This window comes from Rhagoletis pomonella, unplaced genomic scaffold (genome assembly GCF_013731165.1).
Source record: "Rhagoletis pomonella isolate Grant_MI unplaced genomic scaffold, Rhpom_1.0 Rhpom_scaffold_00006, whole genome shotgun sequence".
In the NCBI taxonomy this organism is placed as follows: Eukaryota; Metazoa; Arthropoda; class Insecta; order Diptera; family Tephritidae; genus Rhagoletis; species Rhagoletis pomonella.
This window is the reverse complement of record NW_023458560.1, coordinates 77,284,249-77,306,741: the sequence shown is the minus strand read 5'-3', so window position 1 is coordinate 77,306,741 and position 22,493 is coordinate 77,284,249. Positions and strand designations below refer to the sequence as shown.

General features: G+C 37.1%; 1 protein-coding gene across 2 annotated transcripts in view; it reads right to left on the bottom strand.

The window, feature by feature from the left end:
* Positions 1-4,520: 4,520 nt before the first annotated feature.
* LOC118741345 (cell wall protein DAN4) overlaps positions 4,521-22,493 on the bottom strand; it is a 108,368-nt gene continuing 90,395 nt past the window's right edge. The window contains exons 4-9 of one of the 2 annotated variants that reach the window (XM_036473285.1): positions 11,496-11,660; positions 10,998-11,111; positions 9,713-9,796; positions 8,663-8,764; positions 7,049-8,104; positions 4,521-6,848 (exon numbers count right to left, since the gene is read on the bottom strand). In XM_036473285.1, the coding sequence (XP_036329178.1) occupies positions 5,797-6,848; positions 7,049-8,104; positions 8,663-8,764; positions 9,713-9,796; positions 10,998-11,111; positions 11,496-11,660 (2,573 nt within the window). In that variant the 3' untranslated portion in view covers positions 4,521-5,796. The remainder of the gene's footprint in view (positions 6,849-7,048; positions 8,105-8,662; positions 8,765-9,712; positions 9,797-10,997; positions 11,112-11,495; positions 11,661-22,493) is intronic. The other variant, XM_036473286.1, reaches the window with a different exon arrangement.

The following is a 22,493-nucleotide window of genomic DNA, read 5'->3' as shown; positions in this document are numbered from 1 at the left end:
TCCTTACCATATTACTATCTAATAACAGTAACCCCTGCCACTTACTGGTGAGGGTGTCGGTGAAGTCATCACAGAACACAAGATGGGATGAGCTATCAGAACAGCTGGTTACTCTGTATTGCGATTCGAAAAGCAATTCATTCGGACTCGAATACTTGAATTTGTATTAGCCCCTGTCGCCTTTCGAATCGCAATGCAAGCGTTGACAAGTTTCCGATCTTGATATAAAGGTTTAAAGTTTTGAAACAGGCTTTGAGAGTGAATTATGGACTCCCGAATTACAGCAGCCTAATCCATGCGGTATATGCAATTGACTTGGCGGCGAAGCTGGTGAGCAAGATCGACTTAGTTCCTTCAAAACACGCCTTGGTTGTAAAGAGTTAAGCTGCGATCCAGGCAGGTCAATAGCGCAGATCACTTTCTTCGGCGGCATACAGTTAATCCCCTCTGCTTACTGGGACATTGCGGTATGCGGGAAATTAGGAGGACGACAACTGCGTGTGAAAAGGATCTGATGTAGACTTCAGGAAGAGGGGAAGGCATACCGCCTCCCTTGACATTAATGTTTTCAAGATTTAATCAGATGGCTAAAACAGGTGCCGGCAGCAGGTGGACTAATCTACACAGATGTACTCTATCGGGTCACTTATGCTAAGCATCTTAAAAAACACTCGTTCTCCATACTTCGCACCAAAATCAGGATGATTCAAATACATGTAGGGACAAGACATAATAGCATAGTCCTAGCACAGTATAGCCAACATTATTGTCGAATGGAGAGTAGGTGGAATGTGTTCACCTTGGTGGCCCAACTCTTGCCATTTGAGCTGAGAGATGCATTCTACATTTGGCGCAATTCGAAGACGCTCAAGCATTAGAAACTTGCAGAAGCGCTTACAATTTATTAGCTATGAAACTGTTACCAATAATCGCACCAGTAAAATCAAAGCATTCACCAACCAAAGCTCTTAACTGCAATCGCATGCCAAATTCGCCACCAATTTGCCAACACCATCTTCAATGGACAGCGCGGACGGCACCAAGTTTAACCAAATTTGTATTACGTAAGGTCGCGGTAATAATATATACTCGTGTGTACCCGTACATATGTATTATACAAGTAATTGTAAGTGCGGCCGGCCACTCGACTGCTTTTGAAGTGAATCCACAATTACACACCAGCAGTTAAATGAATGTTGGTTTGTTGGCCGCTCGTCGAGAGTGATTCCCATTGCTGCTGTTGGTGTTGGTGTTGGTGTTGGTTGCCTTGCTTTCGCATGTCTAGTGGCTGAAAACCACTTGCAGTGATGGCACTTAATTGGAGGTGAAGAGACCAACGATGAGCACCAAATATATGTACCTAAATACTCACTCGTAGTTGCCACTGGCTTGTTTGTTCGCTGCAGGGGCTATTGTTTTTTTTTCGCGCGACGTGCAATTCACTTGCTTACAACATATTAAGGCAAAAACATGCATACATAGTAATGTATGTATGTCTGCAAATATGTTCATATGTATGTATGTAGGAGTATGCGAAAATGATGGCAAAATGCGTTAGTGAATGAAAAGCTGGGCGCTTTAAAAAAAAATACATAAAATTAAGCGATTTGCAGAGTTATCGCACGCATTTCAAGTTCATTTATTTCGAGGGTTATGGCTTGAAGAACATATTTCCTATAAACCAATAAGTCTGAAATTTTCAAGCGGCTGATCTATTTATTGAGTGAAAAAATAAATAAATAAATTTCAAAGATTAGGTTTGGAACATAGATTTGAAACCGCGTTTTACAAGGGCCAAATCTTTAGTCTTACAAATTTATACTCGGCCAAGTAGAAACAAAGTTTTTTTTGCTCAGACTTTTAATGAAAATATGGGTTATCCTATTTTTGAAATCAAATGTGCAATTCTTTCCATTAGTCGTATGCAAAATGTATTTAATACACCTTGGTCGTATGGTGAAATTATAAACAGGTGAAGTAATAAAACAGCTTTCTCGCGTTACTTTTTTAATTTTCTTGACATTCGGCTATCTTATGGAACTTTTTCCAGCAATTTTTCAAATAAGATAGTGTCACATCTTTCTTCTCGCTCTTATTGCTACACCTATTTAGTACAATTTCACCATGCATTAGGCACGCTACACATTAGAGCGATATGACAGGCGATACGATGGTAAAGCGGCATCGACATGCGCGCAGTGCACATTCGACCGATCACTACGACACGCGATACCATATGCGGTGTGATAGCAAACCGTGTCATTCCACCGATACTCAAGCGATATTATGTCGCCGCAGTATTGCTGTCGTGCAAGTTTGCACAGTTTCCATCGCTTTCTACCAATTCCCACGTACTCAGCATGTTGATGTCGCTTTCATATCGTATCGCGCGTATCGCATCGCTCTAATGTGCACCGTGCCTAAGTAGGTCGACAACCACTGACAGGAAGTTTCATGTCATGGATGCCAGCTTCGGGTTTGTGGCCGCTTGCTCCTCAAAGTTTTGTTAGACTCGATGACAGTAAAAAGGTTGGAGAACATACTTGAATCCTATTTCTGCCACCGCCGATTTACCATACAAAATGTAGTCTCAAACCTAGACTGACATTCCTTCTCATTGGCGACAGGCTTATCGAAATGGAACATTTGCGCCCGCAGTAAGGTAAGGTTGCTCGAGAGTAGTTTTTTGGCATTTCATCCTAATAATTTGAAATCTTACCTTAACAGCTTGGCCTCCTTGAATCTTCAAAGATTCTGCAGAGTTTCGTCCGTCTGATTTGCATACATATCTGCGCAGCTTTTCCTCCAAATTATAGGGCAGCGATTGCTAAACGATGAGCCTCAAATGCTGTAGGCCACTTGCTCAGTCCAACAAAACGTCTGCAGTCCCGTCTGCTCAATAAGTGCGAAAAACTAGATAGTCCTTCTGAGATTGAAGGCAACACCTGCCCACCTGCAGTCCCTCCATGCCTCTTAGATATTGTTCAAAGAAATATTCACTCAGTTTCTGATGGTGGCTTCGAAGTCCGAAGGTGGGAGTACTATAACTGGTTGCGAACCGAAGAATGCCTGGTCCGAGCCAATTCTGGTCAAATGGTCAAATTTCTCATTACCAGGTGCTCCCGAGTGACCTGACACCCAGAGTAAAGCAAACTCATTATGTTTAACAACATAATTTAGCTTAGGTGTCACTATTATTTTAGGTGAATTTAAACTCCTTCCACTCTACCTGTTTTCCACCACGTAAATACCTCAGCCTGAAAGAACGATGTATACTCCCGAAAAGAAAAGTGAAGTTTATGCGATAAAGACCTCAGATCCTGACCCAGAGTCAGTTTTTAAGCCATCAGTGAAGATTCGACAATGTGTGAGTCCGGGCTCAGTGCTGGTATTAAACCGACATTCAGCCTCAGGGTATTCAACATTCTTCAACAAAGGTAATGGTGGCGCACTATCCTGTTTTGGAATTAACATGCAATTCGCTTTCCCTCCGCCCGCTCTTTTATAAACAGGTTGCAAGAGAATGGAGGCCTAAACTTTTCTGTCGATGCCGCATTGATTGAATTAAAACAAAAATATATTTCTTTTTATTAAATTTCGTACATTTATTTATATTAAACTTAGAAATATTTAGATATTCTTCACATTTTCGCACACATTTTATGTACTTCTATATGTGTGTGTGTGTCTGTAAATATATTTATTAAATATTTGTTTGTCTTATCTTTTATAACTTAAATATGAATACAAAGTTTTGTTGAATTTTACATTCAAAGCTAGATTTGTATATGTATTATATAAATTGCTACAATAAGAATAACTAACCCGAAATAATTAAAGAGTAACAAATACACAATTAATCTTTAAGTGACTTAATTCAAATAGTGATTTTTTCAAGCTTCAAAAGGATGCATTTTTATCGGTTTTTTTCGGTTGAACTTTTTCTTGCAAACAATTTCTTCCTAAAGTTTTTTACTTACTTTTAAAGTTACCAATTTTCATTCGAAATAATTGTTAATTTGAATATATTAAATCTAATTAATGGGCGTTTATTTTAAACTATTTTAAAAACATAATAAAATTAATATTTAGTTTTCAGTCTAAAATAAAAGCTTTCAAATTAGAAAAAGACTACGATTTCTACATATTTTTCGTTTTTTATAAAATTAAATTAAATTCACTAATTTACAAATGTTTGTTCGCAAGCATCTGAAAATCAATGAATAATACCAGATATGTATATAATATTTCTTGCATTACAATTTTTGTCAGCTGATATTGCTATTCTTTACTTTACTTAATAATTACATTATATTAACCTTTACACTAACAACATTTTTTTTAGTGCTTAAAACCTGGTTGCGACACATTTATGTAAACTTGTGGCACACTGGACACAACATCTGTTTTTTCGCCATTTGTGTTTAAGTGAGAACAGTGCATAATGATTAATGAAAATATTCGATAGCATTTAAAAATCAGTTAATTTTATTTTTCTTTACTACAAAAACAAATTTTCCGTATATAAAAATCTTGAATAAAAAATATATTTTTTCCTTTAAATACGAAATATTGGGTTCGCAAATTTGCAGATATTAAAACTTTATTTTTCAAGCATTGAGTTTTGCATACAATTTACAATTCTTAGTCTTGTTTTCAGTAAAACGAATTTTCGTAATCCGAACTAAATATTTTTAAAAGCAAAAATAAAATTCTTTGATTTTATTTTATTAGAATCAAGTTTTTTTTTATTAAATACAATTTTTTTAAACTTAACTGCAGGAACTAATACCACTTTGAATTGGTTTTCGTTTAGGCCAAGGCAATAATATTAGTTACCAAGTAAAATAAATCAATTCGATATTCAATTTTTATTAAAAAAACACATAAGTAGATATTATGGATTTTTCCTTAAACTGGAAAAAAGCCTGGAAAAGATGGAAGGTATTCAAACTTTGAACGAACACTCGGAATCCTTTTGAAAAAAAATTTTTTGCGATTTTCGAATTTCCTAGTAAACATTTCAAGTTTAAAGGAATCACCCAAGTGTTGATGGCGTTTTTTTTTCTCAAAATTTTGCGTTGTAATAAAATTTTAGTGTGTGTGTGAGTATGTTGTTATGCAAATGTAAATATTTACTAAATTTAAATTATTGCAAATAATTTATTTCAATTACCATTTATTCTATTTGTGTTTTTTTTTTCGAATGATAAATATCAGTATGTATGCATGTCTATACATGTAATTTGAGTTATTGCATTTTAGGAGCCCAGCTTTTCTCGTTACATTTTCGTTGTATTTGTCAATACATATATTTCATTACCTAAAACTGCATCGTTCTACTTACAAATAATTTTAGCTTTATTAAAACTAGTCTTAAATTTTAATCAAAATATACATACATACTCGTAAAGCATTTTACAATGAAATTTTTAAAATTAATTACATATACGTATTGCTATTTAAAGTGATTTATGGCTTTATGTTTCACCAAAAATGTAGGAATTTCAATGATGCTCTCCAAAAAGTATGCAACGTTCCGTGGAATACCAATTTTTATTGAAAACGAGATGACTAATATCATGTTCTATCCCCAAAGGTTTTCTCTCTAACAGCAATGAAAACAATTTTGAACTTTACTTTGCTTTGCTTACAATTTTAACTCCCTGCTTTTCGTACGAATCCCTCCAGCCTATTTACCTTTAACATATTTACAGTTTCTACTCGTCATCTTCATACATATCAATATTCTCTAGCTGAGTTGTGTAATTTTTTATTGAGTAAATGTAATTAATTTCAAATAAAGCGCTGCAGGAACAATCGCTGGATTCTATCCAAAGTCGCCGCTGGCACCTCCTCGACCGTCCGCTCCTCCGTCGGTTTGGCATTCACCGTCAGCACATCCTCCTTTTGGCCCGTCTCCTGCTTAACTATGCCTTCCTCTACATCCTCATCTGCCTTTATGCTCTCCGCGTCCAGCTTGGGGTCTTCTTTCGGGTCACTATTTCCATCGCCGGAAGCAACGTCGCCCAGCTCATCGATGTCCACCTCGGCGGCGGCGCGTGGTTTTGGTCGTGGTGTAGTCGGCTCGCGTCGTTTCTCCAGCTTCTGTTCGACGGCTTCTGCCGACTCTCCACTACCCAACTCCTCTGTTTCTGCCGATTCTTTTGTATCGTTGCTGGCGAGGCGCGAGAAGCGATCTAATTGAAAGTCGCTGCTGTTCGAGATGGCGGTTTCACTAGACAAGTCTTCAGCAGAATTCATTAGCAGTGCCACTTTTGTTGGCAGCTTCGATACGCTCTCGTTGGTACTGTCGCTGCTTAAGCCCTCGTATTCCGTAGTCGAAGAGCCTTCAATTAGTTCAAAGCCACTGCCGCTACCTTCCTCCGCTGGCTTCCGCACCTTTACTACCTCAAAGGCGCCGCCACCAATGCTACGCTGTTCATCCTTAACATCTGTCTCGACAGCATCATCGGCTTCATTTAGCGGAAAAGTGACATCGCGCAAACTAAAGTCATCTTCGGGCAGCGAAGGATACGCAGGATTAGCTTCTATTGGTATAGCCGCCTCTTCTTCTTCCATATGATGGCCGCTTTCGGTGGAGTGTAGCGGTTTGACCGGCTCTGTAGAGGTAGAAGACAACTCGGGCGCGTCTGTGCTTGAAGCTGGGTAGGCGGAGGCAGGACTCGAGCTGGTAGCGGTTGGGGAAGTCGTTGCTTGTCGCGTTGTACTATCGGAATCGAAAGGAGAGTCGGTTGTGTTTGAAAGTTGTGGTGGTGGCACTACAACGGTGTGTTGTTGATTGGAAGCTGCGGCTTGTATGTCCACGGTTGAGCCGTGCGGAGCATCTGTGGGAATAAGAAAACGGGGAAAGAAGTTAGTGAAATATGTAGCTGCTGGCATGGAGCAGATAATGCGCTTGGAAGTATGCAGCATATGATGCTTGAGTAATTACTGAATACCTCGAATGAACTTCTCAAACAGCTTATGCCTTTTTTATTTATTTATTTATTTAAAATCGCAGATGATAGTATCCCCCAGGACTTACCTTCAGTTGTCTTGAATCCAGCAAAGGGATCTGTATATTCATTCACTCTTGGCCCAGATGTGGTTAGAATGATGTGATAAATGTTATCACTGCCCGATGTTTCGGGTTCCAAATCGAATGTACCTTGAATTTGCAGGCCGCCGCTTTGTCCACTGCCATTGCCATCTATCAGCTCGGGTGAACCGAATTCTTCACCAGCAGTCGACGCTGCCGTTACCCGTTCCGTTGTGGCCAAATTTTCGCGCTTGATATTCACTTTCGTTGGATCATTTGACGATGCGTCGTGTTGCAGTTGCTGCGCGCCAAACGCGGGTATCGCGCCGCCATCCTCTGCAAGTGGCGCCACCTCCGCGGATATTTCACCACTATCGTTGCTACTATTTTCTGCGCTCGCCACACTTTGTGCTGGTATAATAACTGTCACTGTGTTGCGCTCTGTGCTTGGGTAAGCGACTGAAGCGCTGAGCTTTAAGCTCTCACCGTTATTAATGCCCCCAGGGACTGGAAGTACCGTTGGCGGGTTGTTGTCTACGCTGGTAGCTTTCTTATTGCCTGTGTTTCCACTTGAACTTGCCGTGGTGGGGATGGATGTATTTTCACCACTGTGTATTTGCTCCAAATCAGCTCTTGTTGTTGGTGTAGTTGGCGATAAAGCGCTTGTACTTGCCGTTGTTGTTGTTGTTGTTGATGGTGTTGGCGGCGACGGCGGCGTCAAAGTCGAGCTGCCACTGTCAACTGTTGCTGCTGCTGCTGCTGCTGCTGTTGATGTTGTTACCGGCGATTGCTCAGTTGTGGTTGTTGTTGTTGTTGTTGTCGTTGTGCTGGTTGTAGTCGTAGCTTGTGGCTTGAGCATTTGATGAATCGGTATGGCTTTGTTGTCATCGGTAATACGTATCTCAATCGGTTTGGTGATCTCTTTGATGGTGATTTTCGGATTGTTCGCGACCACAGGTGGCACGGGTGAAGACGGCTGCGCTGTCGCGGCGTTCATTTCTGCAGCTGGAGTTGGCGAATGTTGTGATTTGTTTACATTTTGACTGGGATCCAAAATGGAAACTGTTGGTGGAAGAAGATGAATTTTTTGGGTATAATTTTGATTTTTACTACATAAATAAATAAAACAAGTAATTTTTAGCAAAAAACAAACCGACTTAAAAAAATATATATTTCATGATCCAATGATCGGATCTAAACCAGATTAGTATGGGACCACCTCTGAGACACTACCTTTCCGATGCAAAAAAAAAAAAAATAAAAATATTCCGACGAACTGATAACCTCTTCCTTTTTTGGAAGTCGGTTAAAAATAAATAAAATAAATGAATTTTAAGAGTGACCTAGTACAGATTGTAGTTCAGGGCGAGTTATTAAAAAACTTCTCGGTTTAAAATTATCTTAACTATTTGACGATTTTTGTCTCGTAAAAAAGGCACTTAACTTTCTGCCTAGAAATTCCGATTCATTCACATATTTATTTTTTTAATTAAACTGATGAAAATGTGATTTCCGCAATATGATTAGACTCGGATTTCCATTTAAAATATTTTTCTGCTAAATTTTTTTATTATAAATTCTTTGTTTCATAACATTAAAAAAGTTAAGTCCTCTACTCACCTGGACAATTGTCATATTCCGGACAACAGCGTCCTTGTACATATTTTGGCTTGCAGTCGTCGCGATAGAAACAGGTAACCGAACTGCAGAGTATTTCACCACCTGTGGCAGCAGAATTAAAAAACAAATAAAATTTCATACATACATAACTACATACGTGCATACTACGTACACTTGTGGTCCGCAAACTTTACCAACACTTAAAAAAAAATGAGAATTTTATAAACTAATAAAAAAAATATTATTTATTTTTTAAATATAGTTTCAACTGTAGCAAAAACTATATATGTAAATAAAAGCTTCAAACTTTGTACATAATTTAGAAAAATGCATCTAACATTCTTAAAAATTTCAAAATTTGTAATTTTAACTCTGTAAATAATTCAAAAAAATTTTGTGCTTTTTAAATATAGTTCACACTAAAACAAAATACATACACATGAATTAAAGTTTAAAACTTTGTACAAAATTTAGAGAAATTCATTAAATTTTCATCAAAATCTCAAACTTTTTAGGAAAATCTCGGTTAAGCAGATTATTAATTTAATTTTAGTATAATAATATGCAAGTTTGAAGAGCATCAAAATTATCAGTGATTTTTGAAATTTTTTAGCCAATGGTTTTGTGTGGTAACGCATGCTTTTTATATGGGGAAAAAGCTCAACATCGAATGGATAAAAATTTTCAAAAATCAAACAGAATTTTGAGTTTCTTCAAGCTTGCACTTTGTTATACTAAAATTAAATTGCATACCCGAAAATTTTCTAAAAATTTTGATTAAAAAATTTGAAACTTGAACTTATTTTTATACATATATACATACATATATTTTGTCAGTGTAAACTCTATTAAAAAAAAAAATAATATTTTTTTATTAATTTTTTTTTTAAGTAGTAGTAAGGCTTGCGTGGCCATAAGTGTATATGAACATTATAGCATTGCAACAACACAATTTATTTTATCTCGAAATCAGATTCGTAACTTATGTACTCTGCACTTACATTCATTTTATTTTTATTTTTCTACACAACGCTTTTGATTCACACTAACCTTGACAATAGCACACCGTACAGGGTGTCTCCGGGTCTACCAACTTATCGCCATTCAAATAAGTTTTGCCATCCTTCTGACAATCTGTGAATGCATGAATGAAAATGAACGAAAAAAAAGAAGAACAAAGCAAAAATAAGTACATAAATAAAAAGTGGCCTCAGCAATATTAAAATACAGATAAAGTATGAGTTGTGAATGTACATACATATGTATGTATGTGTATATGCATGATGTTTGTTTGTATGTGTAAAAGTAGGAAAGGTGGGAAAAATCAACAAAATTGCACTTAGCTCGCACATTTGCATATACTAATGTAGATACACTACTATATATATGTACTTATTCCTACGTATTTGCATACATTAAAATATAAAATATGCCAGCAGAAAAAAAAATTCCAGTCATCAGTTGTGAACTACTTTAGTTCTCAGGCCCAAATGCCTCCTTACAGGCAATCGACTCAACGAGTTAACAGCTGTTTGGTTGTACTGAAATCGTTCTTTGCTCTTGGTTACATACATATGTGTGTCTATATGTATAAATAGCAAACTAATGGAAATCAGAAAAAGTTTCGAATCAATTTTCGTTAGAGCCCGATTAGTACGATAGTAAAGAGTAGATTTTCCTGCAGGGAAATGTCTGTGACAGCTAAAGGTCAGTATGCCGCTCTCAAGAAAAGCAAAAGCTCCATATAAAATTACGTACAAGATGTGGCTAAGAAATTTTCTTGTGTCAAAATTTTCTTTAGGCACTACACAGGTCTTAAGAAATTTGCTACTCTTTCTACTACGGGTTTCTAAAGTTTTTGGTGAAAAAAGAGCACAAGGCTTGCAATAGAAATATATGCCCGTTCCATTATTTCTTGAGGAAAGAGCGAGGCAACAGGCTGGTGAAGTATCAGTTGTCAAAAATCCTTGGACACACACACGAATTAATGGCAATTTTTTTTTACCGCTTTCTTGAGAGCTTCCACTAAAACTTGGCATAAAAAATGATGAGTCTATTTTTTGGTTTCCACACAAATCAAAATTAAATAGTCTCAGTTTCGATCGATGCTGAAAAGGAATCAAAACCTAGCCATTTTTGGAAAATGTCAAGATTTATTTGAAAATGTCCAAAGTCCTTTGCAAAGATATCTCTTTGGTATAATCACACTTTCATAAGTAAGAGAATATCTTTAAAACCGTTACTTAAAGCCTCGAAATATGTACGACCCTGAATCTTGCAAAGTACATCCTTCTGTCGGGCAAAACGAAATACTAAACAATCTGCTATTACTTACCGCACTTGTAATCAGGACAACAGTATCCTGTCTTCTGTATGGCACGACATCCCACTTGCTTCTCGCAGGTTGCCTTAGTCTCCATCACGAGAACACCGTCCAGCAAACACTGACCTACGACCGATATGCGGCGAATGAACGAATGCAGATGCAGAACAAAGACGACCACGAATGACGGACGAACGACGAACAGCAGCGGAAGAGGCGTAAACAAACAAACCGGTAGGCACGGAAAAAATTGAAAAATAAAAAACGAAATAAGAAAATAGAAAAAAGTGAAGTAAGAAATTTGCGAAATGTTAGTTCAGATAAGCGACACCGCAACAGCAGCCAACAACCAAAGAGCTGCCGCCACTGAACGCCTCCAAAGCGCCAGTTGACACGCTCAAGTGGCTCTAAGTAGCGCCGGCCGCTCACCGACTTCGGCAGTCGCCAGGTGTTGGTGGCGCTTTCTGATATGTAATTATAGTTGCTGCCGGCATCGCATTGCCTGCTCACCTTGTGGCTGGTCGAGTGTGGCCGGTTGAGGCTCCGCCGTCGAAGTGAATTCCTTTGCCGCCGGCTGCTCCAACATCATCTTGGCAGAAGAGAGATCGCGCGTCAGCCGCACCAAAGCCGGACCGCCGACGCTAACCGCAGGCACTATTTGGTAGAAATGCGCAGCTTTTGTATGGGTAGGTATTGGCGTTCCAGGATGTTTGTTGTTGTGGCAGTGTGGGCGTGGGCGTAACAGGACATGCAAAGAAATGTAAATGAAATGCAATGAAGGCGTTTCTCAAGAGTCTTTGTGTACGTATGTACTTAGATGGAACGGCAGATGAAAAGTAGAAGGTAAGGTGATAAACAAAAGCGAAGGGAACGAAGCAAAAAATAAAAATGGTGGCACAACTTCGAAATGACACTTTGCTGTAGCTACAAAATGTAGGATCTTGCTAGCAGATAGCAAACGCGCAACCAAACACTCTCGGTTAACTGCATCGCACACAAAAGTTTAAATTAGTTTACCAGCTGGTTGCCAACCCCAACCGCGCGCGCGCGGCACCAAAGCGGAAATTAGGCTAGTGAATAAACGGCGAGCAAATGGCAGGCAGCGACCAGCAAATAGTTTATTGTGTCTGCTTTCAGTTTTGGTTTTTTTGCAGCAGTTTGTGGCGCTTTTGCAGCCAAAGCGGCTGTGCCGTTGCTCTCCGTCAACTCCTGCAACAAATTTTTTAATGTTGACTTCAGTGAAATGGGAGCGCTTTTGTATTTGGTCGATGCCGACAGGTTGCAGCTGCAGCGCCACTGTCGTCCTTTTGCAAATGTTGACAATGCCACACAAAGTGGCATGCTATGTGGCAAGCAGCTTCGACGTGCTGTTGGGCGGTGTGGCAATGTTAATTTTGTGATTAACGCATTGGTACATTGCGCTGTGTGTTTTGCTAATAAACAAAGGCAAGCGAATGGAGGGGCCAACGATTGGATAATTGCAGGCGGCATGCTTTGCATTTAAAATGTCAGTCAACAATTTTGGTGAAACTGTATTCGAAAAATCACCAAAAGGAAAATTTAGTGGAGTTTTCAATGGCAGCACTAATTGCTGCAACCATGCAACCATGTACATACATACATATTTAATAATTTTCAGTAATGTTTTAAAGATTTAATTAATACAGTTTGATAGACTACAATAATTAAATACTAGGAAAGTGCTTCAACAAGGCCTAGAGGTTTTTGTTATTCGAGGAATAAGAACATCAATACACTAACGCCAGTGTTAGGACTCGTTTTTTCGCTTTGGTGTGGGAAATCTCGAAGCTTAGATAATCGATGGAATTCTTCCCCTGGTCAAAGCAACATCGTAATAAAACATAGAACAAAGGTTTTTTCTTAACAGCGGTCGCCCCTCGGCAGACATTGGCAAACCTCCGAGTATACTTCTGCCATTAAAGCAACTTCTCATAAAAATACTATCGCCGTCAAACTGTAGGTCCCCCGGCTCAAATCGGAGTGGAAGCTCGTTCAAACGCTAACATATTGGGCAAGCGCCAATCTACTACCTCGGCGCACTAAAAAAAAAGTGGTGTGTGCTCTTAACCAGACCCACCTACTGACATGTATTTCGACCAGCTGAATCCGAATCTGAGACCTGTTTGATTCGAACACCTTCTAAATTTCAAGATAATTGCGAAAATTGCGAATTTCTCGCCATTTTTCGGTTTTTCGTAATTTACTCGAAACTTAGGAGGCATACGAGTCAAACAGACCTCAGATTCGGATTCAGTGGGTCGAAGTATATGTCGGTAGGTGGGTCTGGTGCCGATGTTATTAAGCAATATGGGCTATCTATCAACTTTAATATAAATTTACTTAATTTTCCAATGCTATTATGTACGAATTTTTATGAAATCCGGGCTTACTAGATCGTCTATAGTTCTAGTGTGACGTTCTAAAGCATTTTGATTACGTATTTATTTAGATTTAAAATACGAAGTAATGCACTCCTCAAGTCGATACATTTTAACAATTAGTTCACACATACACACATATGTATTTAATTCTTAAATTTTTACGTTATAAAGTTTGACGCTTACTGGCCGCCATTAATTTTGCTGCTGCAAATTTATTTACTATGTGCGGTTGTGTGTGTGTGTGTTTTTTTTTTTTGAAATTTGAGAGAATTGCGTCTGCAACGGTTATTCTTTTATAACCAAGCATAAAAATCTAATTTTGTACGCGTGTAGTAGTATACAATTACAGTAACTTTTTTCGCTCGCCTTCTTCTTCTTCTATTTCGAGACTTTAACGCTGGATGCCAAGCAGCATCTTTGCTATGCTTTGTTGTTGCAAACTCATTTCCTACTTCATCTCAATTGCGGTAATTTATTGAATGAGCTAACGCTTGTTTCTATGGTGTTTGTTTGTAAGTATGGAAGCACTGTGTACATAATATGCATTTAATGGATTATATTATTTCTGTATGTATTTATAGCAACACGATTTAAAATGGAAAGCCTGTTGCTAGCCAAGTGATTGTTGTGCTGTGATGGACGGCAATGACGGCAAGCTCAATCATTGTATGCAGTGCGAAGTTATTTTATGCAAAAAAAAAAAAATTATGATTAGCATCAAATGGTTTAAATTGATCGCGAATGCATAGCTGCATACATACGTACATACATACATATACATATATGTTTACTTACTTACGAGCATGTGAATTTTGCTTAAGGCGTTTCAAGCATACATAGCATACAACAAAGTGTGTATGTAGCATGTTCGATGTGATTTTGAGTATGTTTATATGTACATTAGAGTGGTCCATAATAATAAAGTCGGAATTTTAATGCCGCCACCCCTTAGAATTGTTCTGAACCGAAAATAAATATACCCCTATTTTTTTATTTTGAAATAAAAAAATATTTAGGGAGTGCTCACAGCGCTCAAAGTTTTCCATGTATTTTGTATGGGGGAAAAAACAAATTTACCTAAAAATCGTATAAAACTCTTGAAAATCAATATTTTTCAATCGTAAAACTGTGGTTCTCTTCAGGAGACTTAAAATATTAATATCCAATTGTTTATTTAATCATTTTTTATGATTATAGATTTTTTATTGGTCCCCCCATTGCATTCTCTAGGACCTATAAGATATAGTTACCATGAAGATATTGTTAAAGGAGCAATTGGGTATTATTACCGGGAATCTCCTGAAGATAAACTAAGTTTTCCCATCGAAAAATATTGATTTTCCAGAATTCTACACTATTTCTACGAAACGTTGTTTTTTCCCCATATAAAATACATTGAAAACTTTGAGCGCTTTGAGCACTCCCTAATTTTTTTTTTATTTCAAAATAAAAAAATAGGGGTATTTTTTTTTTTGGTATAGAACAATCCTAGGGGCTGGCGGCATTAAAAATGCGACCTTATTTTTTTTACATACATTTTTGGACCACTTTAATGTACATCCTGATATGCTTTTGGTGCGTATAAATATGAGCATCGTCGGCTACCCAATTTAGCAACAAACAGCTGCTATTTTCATATCAACATTAATTGACTAGATGCGCAATTTTCGTTGCAAAGTCAACAATGAAGGCGGTCACTCATACGCCCCGACTGCCGTGTGATGATCACCTCTTTGACAGTTTTTACGCTTAGGCCCAGGTTTTCTTTCGGTTTAGAAAATAAGCTTTGCATTTACTCAAAATCATAATTTAATGTCGCCGAATTTTTATGCATATTTTTTTATTAAAAGTTATGAAGGGCGATTTAAAATATGAAAATAAGTCCAATAATTTGCACGAATTTTTTTTTTTACATATTTCTATGCTATAACTCTCAGACGGTTCAAAAATCAAATATACAATCATGAACTTTGTTCGAACAGCAAACAAGCAAGCACAGCTTTAACGGCCACCACTGACAGTAAACATAACTGCAGCGGATAGCGGATAGCGGGTAACGGGCTGACGGCTACCCGAACGAATTTTCCGACTGGAATCGATCAGCCCGTTGAGTGTCCAACAAGGGCCGTCGAGAGAAAACTGTACTCGGGGCCCTATATATAAATTGTATTAATTCAAATGTATGTGTGCATTTTCTCAAATGTATAGAGCCAGAAACAATTAACACGTATCGGAATATATTTATAATAAAAGCCTATAACAAAGGTGCAATTACATTTTGAAAAATTAATAACAAGTTATGGTTCTGAAATTTCAGGGCCTTTAAAAAGCCCGGGCCGCGGTGTCTAGCGCTTAGGTGATTTAATACTTAAGTACTTATGTATGTTCGTATGAACGAGTACTTATGTACATTTGTGTGTAATTTCTTCAAGCATTCAATTCTGTTGAGATGCTCAGACACAGTTCGTCACCGACATTAAATAATAATAATAAAACGCGTCTGTCGTGCTTTGAAATTAACATACAAATTCTAGCTACTACTAATTCTCTGTAAGTACCGTTTGACGCCAGCTCCGGCTACTGAAATTGAAATTCGAGATGTGCTACTGAGAGCGTAGAGTGATATGCTCGCCAACTCGTCTTGCTATCATTTTCAAAATAAAATTTTCTTCACAAGCCGTCTGTTTTACCTGATATATGTAGATGTAGCATTTTTCAAGCAATTGTTTTTAGTTTTTTATTTATATGTATGTATACATATTTATTTATATTTTTATGTAATTGATTTTTTTTTGTTTTGTTTTTACCCGCGCCATTGTATTCTCAGCTCTTTATTTATACGTAATACGTTTCCATTGTATTCTTAGTTTACTATGTACATACAACACACAGCTAATATTCTTGGCTATTGGGTAATCTGTTTGTTGACAAGGGCAATGCTAGCAAAGTTATGGTTGAGAAGCAGCAGCGGCGGCCACAAAGCAATAGCTCGAGCTAAATCGCTCGTGCCCATATAAATTACGCTTTAGTTTATTTTAGTTATCCATTGTTTATTTTTAAGCGGCGATTTCCGCGTTATAAATGGGCATGATGGGCACACATACATACATACATATCTTCAATGTTGACAGCTGTTGAGCTTAGCACACCTCAGCGCACCGCAAGCTGGCCATCATCAGATCGGCACTATCAATTTCCATTTTCAACTAAGTTCAGTCAAAACTGAGATTACATAAATCGAGCTTACATTTTTTTCCCCCTATTAGCTAGTTAAGTAAACTACCGCCTCAAGTTTTTCTTGACTCTTCTTTATTGCCGCGCAAAATTTAAATGTTCTCGCAAGTAATGGTTGGCGCCTTCTTCCTCCACCCTCCACGCCTTCACGATCGCTGGTGGGCGACGGCATTAACATGCATATTAAGTCGTCTTCTAATAACAAATTGCTGGCAATTCAAAGTTGAGTGCTACTGACATTTCGACTGCTACATAATACACGCGCTGTCAAGTAGCTACTATAAATTAAACACTATTATTTGTTGCGACTTGCTGATGTAGTACCTACTCGCACTTGAATATATGTATGTACACATGTATATGTAAGTAATTTGTTTGCGACTTTAAGCTACATACATACATACATGTGCATAAGATGCTTACCGAAAAAGCTAGGGGAAAAATAAAAATTTATAGTATCTAAGGCATAAATTTAAATAGGCAATTGTTTACTTATTTTATTTAACATATTTGAATTCGATCAGATATAACATCAAAATGATAATGTAAAATTTCGACCTTTCTTTTATTTGTCCTGAATACGAAAAATAATCTGTGAAGTACAGAAAAAAGCGTATTGAAAGTAATTTTTGTTTGAGGATATTTCAATAGAAACTTGTAAAGAAAACGAACTCCTGATAATGGCTGCATGACTCCTGCGCGACTTTACAACTCACTTAAAGTTAGTTTTGTCATAGCTAATTGACAGTTAGTTATTAGTCGAAATCCCGCAAAAAAGTTGGTTACTTTAATCAGTTGATATTTTTTCCCTGCAGGGTAGTAACAAGTAATAGTGAAACTCAAATTTTCACTTTTAAGGGTTGTTTGTAGCTCTCAAGAAAAATTAAAAATTCATATGAAATCGACGCACCGAAATGGAAAATAAATTTTGTTCTATCTAAATTTCTTAAATCAGGGGCCTACTTCATAAAAGCGACAGGTGCGACAATTGTCGATTATTCCGAAAAATTTCAGAGCCAGAGTTTTCGGCGACTTTTTTCCTGTTTCCGTAGGCAACTGTGACCATTTTTGGAAAGAGGCAGTGACAATACTGGAATATTGTCGACAATTGTCTGATATTTGTAAAAACTAAAATAAATGCAATTATTCTAAATGATTTGATATAAATTTCATATGATTGGCAACAATTTTGTCAACGACAATTTTGTCACTTCTTAATGGATTTTTTCATGGAACTGAAAGCGGCTTGACAAAAGTTTTTATGAAACAAAACGCCCACTAAACTATCGAATTGTCATTGACAATAAGGGAAATGCCTGTCGTGACAAAATTGTCACTGCCGCTTTATAAACTAGGCCCCAGGTTGCAGCTCTCAAGAAAAAATGCTCGTATATTTATTTCTGCAAGAAAATGTTCTTTTAAAGCAACAGAAGTAATAAAAAAATATTTCTTGAGTTTTTTCTTGGGAGCTGCAAACAGCTCTTTAGCCAAAATTGTGATTATTTATATGACATATTTTGAACTTATTTCTTCGATTTTTTTATTATTATATTTTTTTCTTAATAAGACCATTAAGTTATTTGGTTTTGTTTGATGTCTATGGGTTTTAAAAATTATATTCAACAATTTTATTGCGCTTGTGGCCGTTTTTTTTTTAATTAAAAAGGTTGTGGAAAAACAACAACTTAATAAGGTAGAAGTTATAGCTGCTTTTTTGGAGAACACAACATCTCGTTATCGCGGTTGCTGGGACTCGACACAGCGACCCCAGCTACAAAGCCAATGGTCTACCCACTGCGCTATGCTCGCCTTATATCTGTTGCTCGTTTAGTCAAAAGAGAGTACAGTTTCACGACTTAAATTTTCTTTCCAACAGGACCGTGAACAAGTCGTTTTAGAAATTTTTAACATATTAATTCCGATCCAAATTTAAAAACAAAAAACACATTATAACTGGATTTTATATGTGTAAATACGTAATCAAAATATCGATGATTACGATTAAAAATTTTAATAATTTCGATATTAAGTTTTTAATCGTACATTTTTAATTATTAGACAGATTAACATTTTCCATCACTGCTTCACAGTTCTGAAATACACTTATTTATCGGCTACTATGGGTAAGTGGAAAACCCATGCGCGAGATGCGGTAACCAAACCGTGTGTGACGGCGGATATGCACATGGAATATCCAAACCCTCGATAGAAAATTCAACTATATCCAATTAATGGTTTAGTTAGAGAAATACCAATCAGTGAAAAAGTTTCCAAAATCCGCATCAAAGTCAAATATATTTCTTCCAACAGTCGGAAATTTCAGCCTTCCTGACAACGAGATATTGGATAGTTTCATGGACTTCACTGCAGCGCTGAACATATCGCACACCTACATACATCTAAAGTGGGCTAACTCTAAACTCAGAGAGGCGAATTTAACTGCTTGTGGATCGTACAGATTTAACGCAATTATTACAAAAACAGGTATAACAGTAATTTTTTAATTAATGTATATAATAATGAAGAAAAAATTTTTCTATGAATTCAATGTATGTAAGTCCTATAAATTGATTTATGCAAAAAAATCATCCAAATTTTTTTGTTTAGTTGATCCCAGTTGTGCCATATTACTTAGTTAGTAGTACCAGATATCAGCATGGAAAAATGCTTAAAAATCCATCCTCTAATCAAAGAACGTAAAACGAAATTGATAAAGTTTTGATCAGCAACTCAAAAAAAAAAAAAAATTGTGTATTTGTCTCTTGTCCCAGATGATACAATTAATCATGGCTAATAAATGTAAAGGGGTAATAGATTTTTTTTTATCTTTCCCGGTTGCTCAATTCACGTATTGTCCAGAATTCAAGGTGAATGTAGAATAACGATTTCAATATTTTCGCTGCCTTTAGTTACGCGTAATGTAGTCAGAATGAAAAATCTCGTTAATGAGTAAAGATGCGCTTTGATTGTCCATAGATATACCTGCCTTGAAAGTAAAAATAACTGCTTCAACATTTTTCAAATTCTATATAAATATTCTTGTCTCTTTCCGACATTTTTCCTCTGTATAATTCATTCTTATTTCTAGTGTTTAAGTACTGCGCGAAATCTCCCTCGTTTTCTTGCACCTACCTAGAAGCATACGGGAAGTTTAGCTGTGATTAATGCGAGTTCATATTTCATATTTCTTGCCCGGAAAGACGCATCTTCTAACCGCTAACAACTGTCAGCCGAGAATTGTATCATTAATACATACATACATACATACATAGATACGAATATGTCTGTTGCTACAATTGTTTTGCCAGCTCATTGCCAACTACCGCCTGCGTCATTTGAAGTGGCTGGTAACATTTGCGACGAGAGCCATTTATATGTGGGTAAAATAAAGGGGGGGGGGGGGGGGGGCCGGGGGTGAGCGCGCAATGCCGCCAGCTGTGGTGCCTACGGGTAGATTAATGATGCCACATGTTGGTCGATTATCTGCAACATTACGCGCCTAACAACTCTAACTCCAACTCCAACTCCAACTTGGCGCTGCCGCTAAGAGTACGCATACGCACTGGCCGCTATTACGAGCTGTGTGTATGTGGCAATGCATTTGTCGTGTGAAATTTTAGCTTCGGTTTGCGGCCGGAAAGATTTATTAAGGAGAACAATTTCTTTGCTGGCTATACTAAATGCCAAGTGTAGCTTTTATTTAAATAATTATTTTGGTATTCATGCACATCTGTATAAGTATTAGTACCCATATTCATATGCACACATGTATGTGTCTGCCTGGAATCATTAATTGTTTTTCACATTGAATTATTATTTTGTAAAGTTCCTGCCTAGCTACAGAAATGAAAGCAATTTGTTTTCGACAATTCCCAGCATGGCTATTAACTTGTGTGTTGCGTGTGTTTAATTGGCCTATTCCCGTGGGCGTACTAACGGAAAATCGGTGTTAATTCATTATTCATTATTGAGCAAAGAATCAATTGCACCTTAGGGGAATGTTTCACTGCAAGCGTAAATGTGTGTAAGGCACAAGCTTGTGAGGGGGAAAAATATGTACACGTGATGTGAACATACAATAATTACTATCAAATCTTGGTATTTGTTGCATTTTGATCATCACTTAGAAAGATGCCGGCAAGAAATCATAGCTCTAAATAGATAAGTTATATAAATATGCAGATTTTTCTGAGAATTTATTGGATTTACGTATTTAAGATTTGCTAAGGAGTTCAATCAAAGTTCGGGGGGATGCATCTTGTCTTATTTCATTTATGTAAGGCCTTATGCGTTATTACACCCATCTCTTCATTGGACAAATATCATCAGTATCCACCGTGGGCATGAATTTAATGAGTCCGCGGACTTTAGTTTGTTTGCTGCAGTTAATTTCCACCAAGTCTTAAATGCAGTTTATGCCTATTTGAAAAGGCAGATTACAACACGGAACGGAAAGTTAAAATTAGGACATGAAACTTGCCGATCACCTATCGATAAAATTATTGTCATGGATGGCTGTCAAACGTCTCAGGAAAGAGAGAGAGAAAAAAACCTTCTGAAATTTCAGCAAATTAATTCTTTAGCTTATATGCAGTGTTGCCAGAATTAAAAAAAAAAAACTAAATTCCCAAGATAAACTGCATTTTCAGCAAAAAATCTGTAACCTTCAGAAACGAAGGGATTTCCGGAATGTAAAGGTTTTTTAACCGTATGATTGGAATGCAGCTGACCCGTTTTTATTCAAAAGAGTAAAATCCGCAGCTCCATCGTTTCCTTCTCACTTAAAAATTTTCTTTCAAAAAAAAAAACCTAAACAGATATTTTATTGTATTACAATTCTGAATTTTTATCAAAGCTGTAAATTGTACTAAGAGATAATTAAAACACTCTAAGTTTGTCTCAAAAAATGAGATTAACAGTTAAAACTGTGAACATGGCAACATTGCTGAGATGACAGACGTCCTAATTGAAGTCAAACAAAAGTCGGAAAATGAGTTTTCTATAGATTATTTAAATAATTTGTTCACAGCAGCGGCATGGCGCTGAAAAATCGACTAGAAAGTTCGAAATCAAAAATAGCTTTGCTTTCTTTTCAGCTTCAAAGCGCTTTCATAGGGAACGTACGTTCACACAGAATCCAAGCGAAGCCGTTCAGAGAACCGTACAGCCCCCTTAAGCTGCCTTCACACGGGTCGATTTCTATTGACTGGAACAGTTGAATTGCCACTGGTCGATTTTCAATGTCCTTTTCGACTTTTCAGCTTCATGAGTCTGATTCGAATAAAACAATTAAAATAATTAAAGGAACATTTATTTTTCGAGAAATCAATTGAAACAAATTGAACAGATACGTTAGCCGCTTTTCATTGAAGGTAAGTTTTCTTGTATCTCTACAACCGATTGATTACATGCAAAAAGCTCCGCTTCGCTTCATTCAGTGTGAACACCAGCAGCTTCGCTTCGCTCCATCTTGCTTCGCTCAGCGCCGCTCGGCTTTCTTTGTGAACACACCCCGAGAGATAAAGGCGGGCCTTAACATAGCTTTGCATTTCGGTTGGATCTCATAGAGTGTATGGCGAGGAAAGTGCAGAATTTGAATTTGAAAAATCAGTTGGTGAAAAATCGTTTGGTACTCTACAATTGGAGGTAACTATGAGCCTGCTATTCGCCTCGAAACCTAAACGTAAAAACTGGCATGTAAATTGTTTCAAGAATTGCTAGCGATCAAAACATCCCTGTGATAAATGAATATTAAAATCTCAGTTACTTTTGTCAGAGAAAAGTGGATGATAAAGTTGTGACGAAAATCAGCTATAACTGGTTTAATACTTACAACTTCTATTATCTTTTATATCACAACGATCACTTCGTG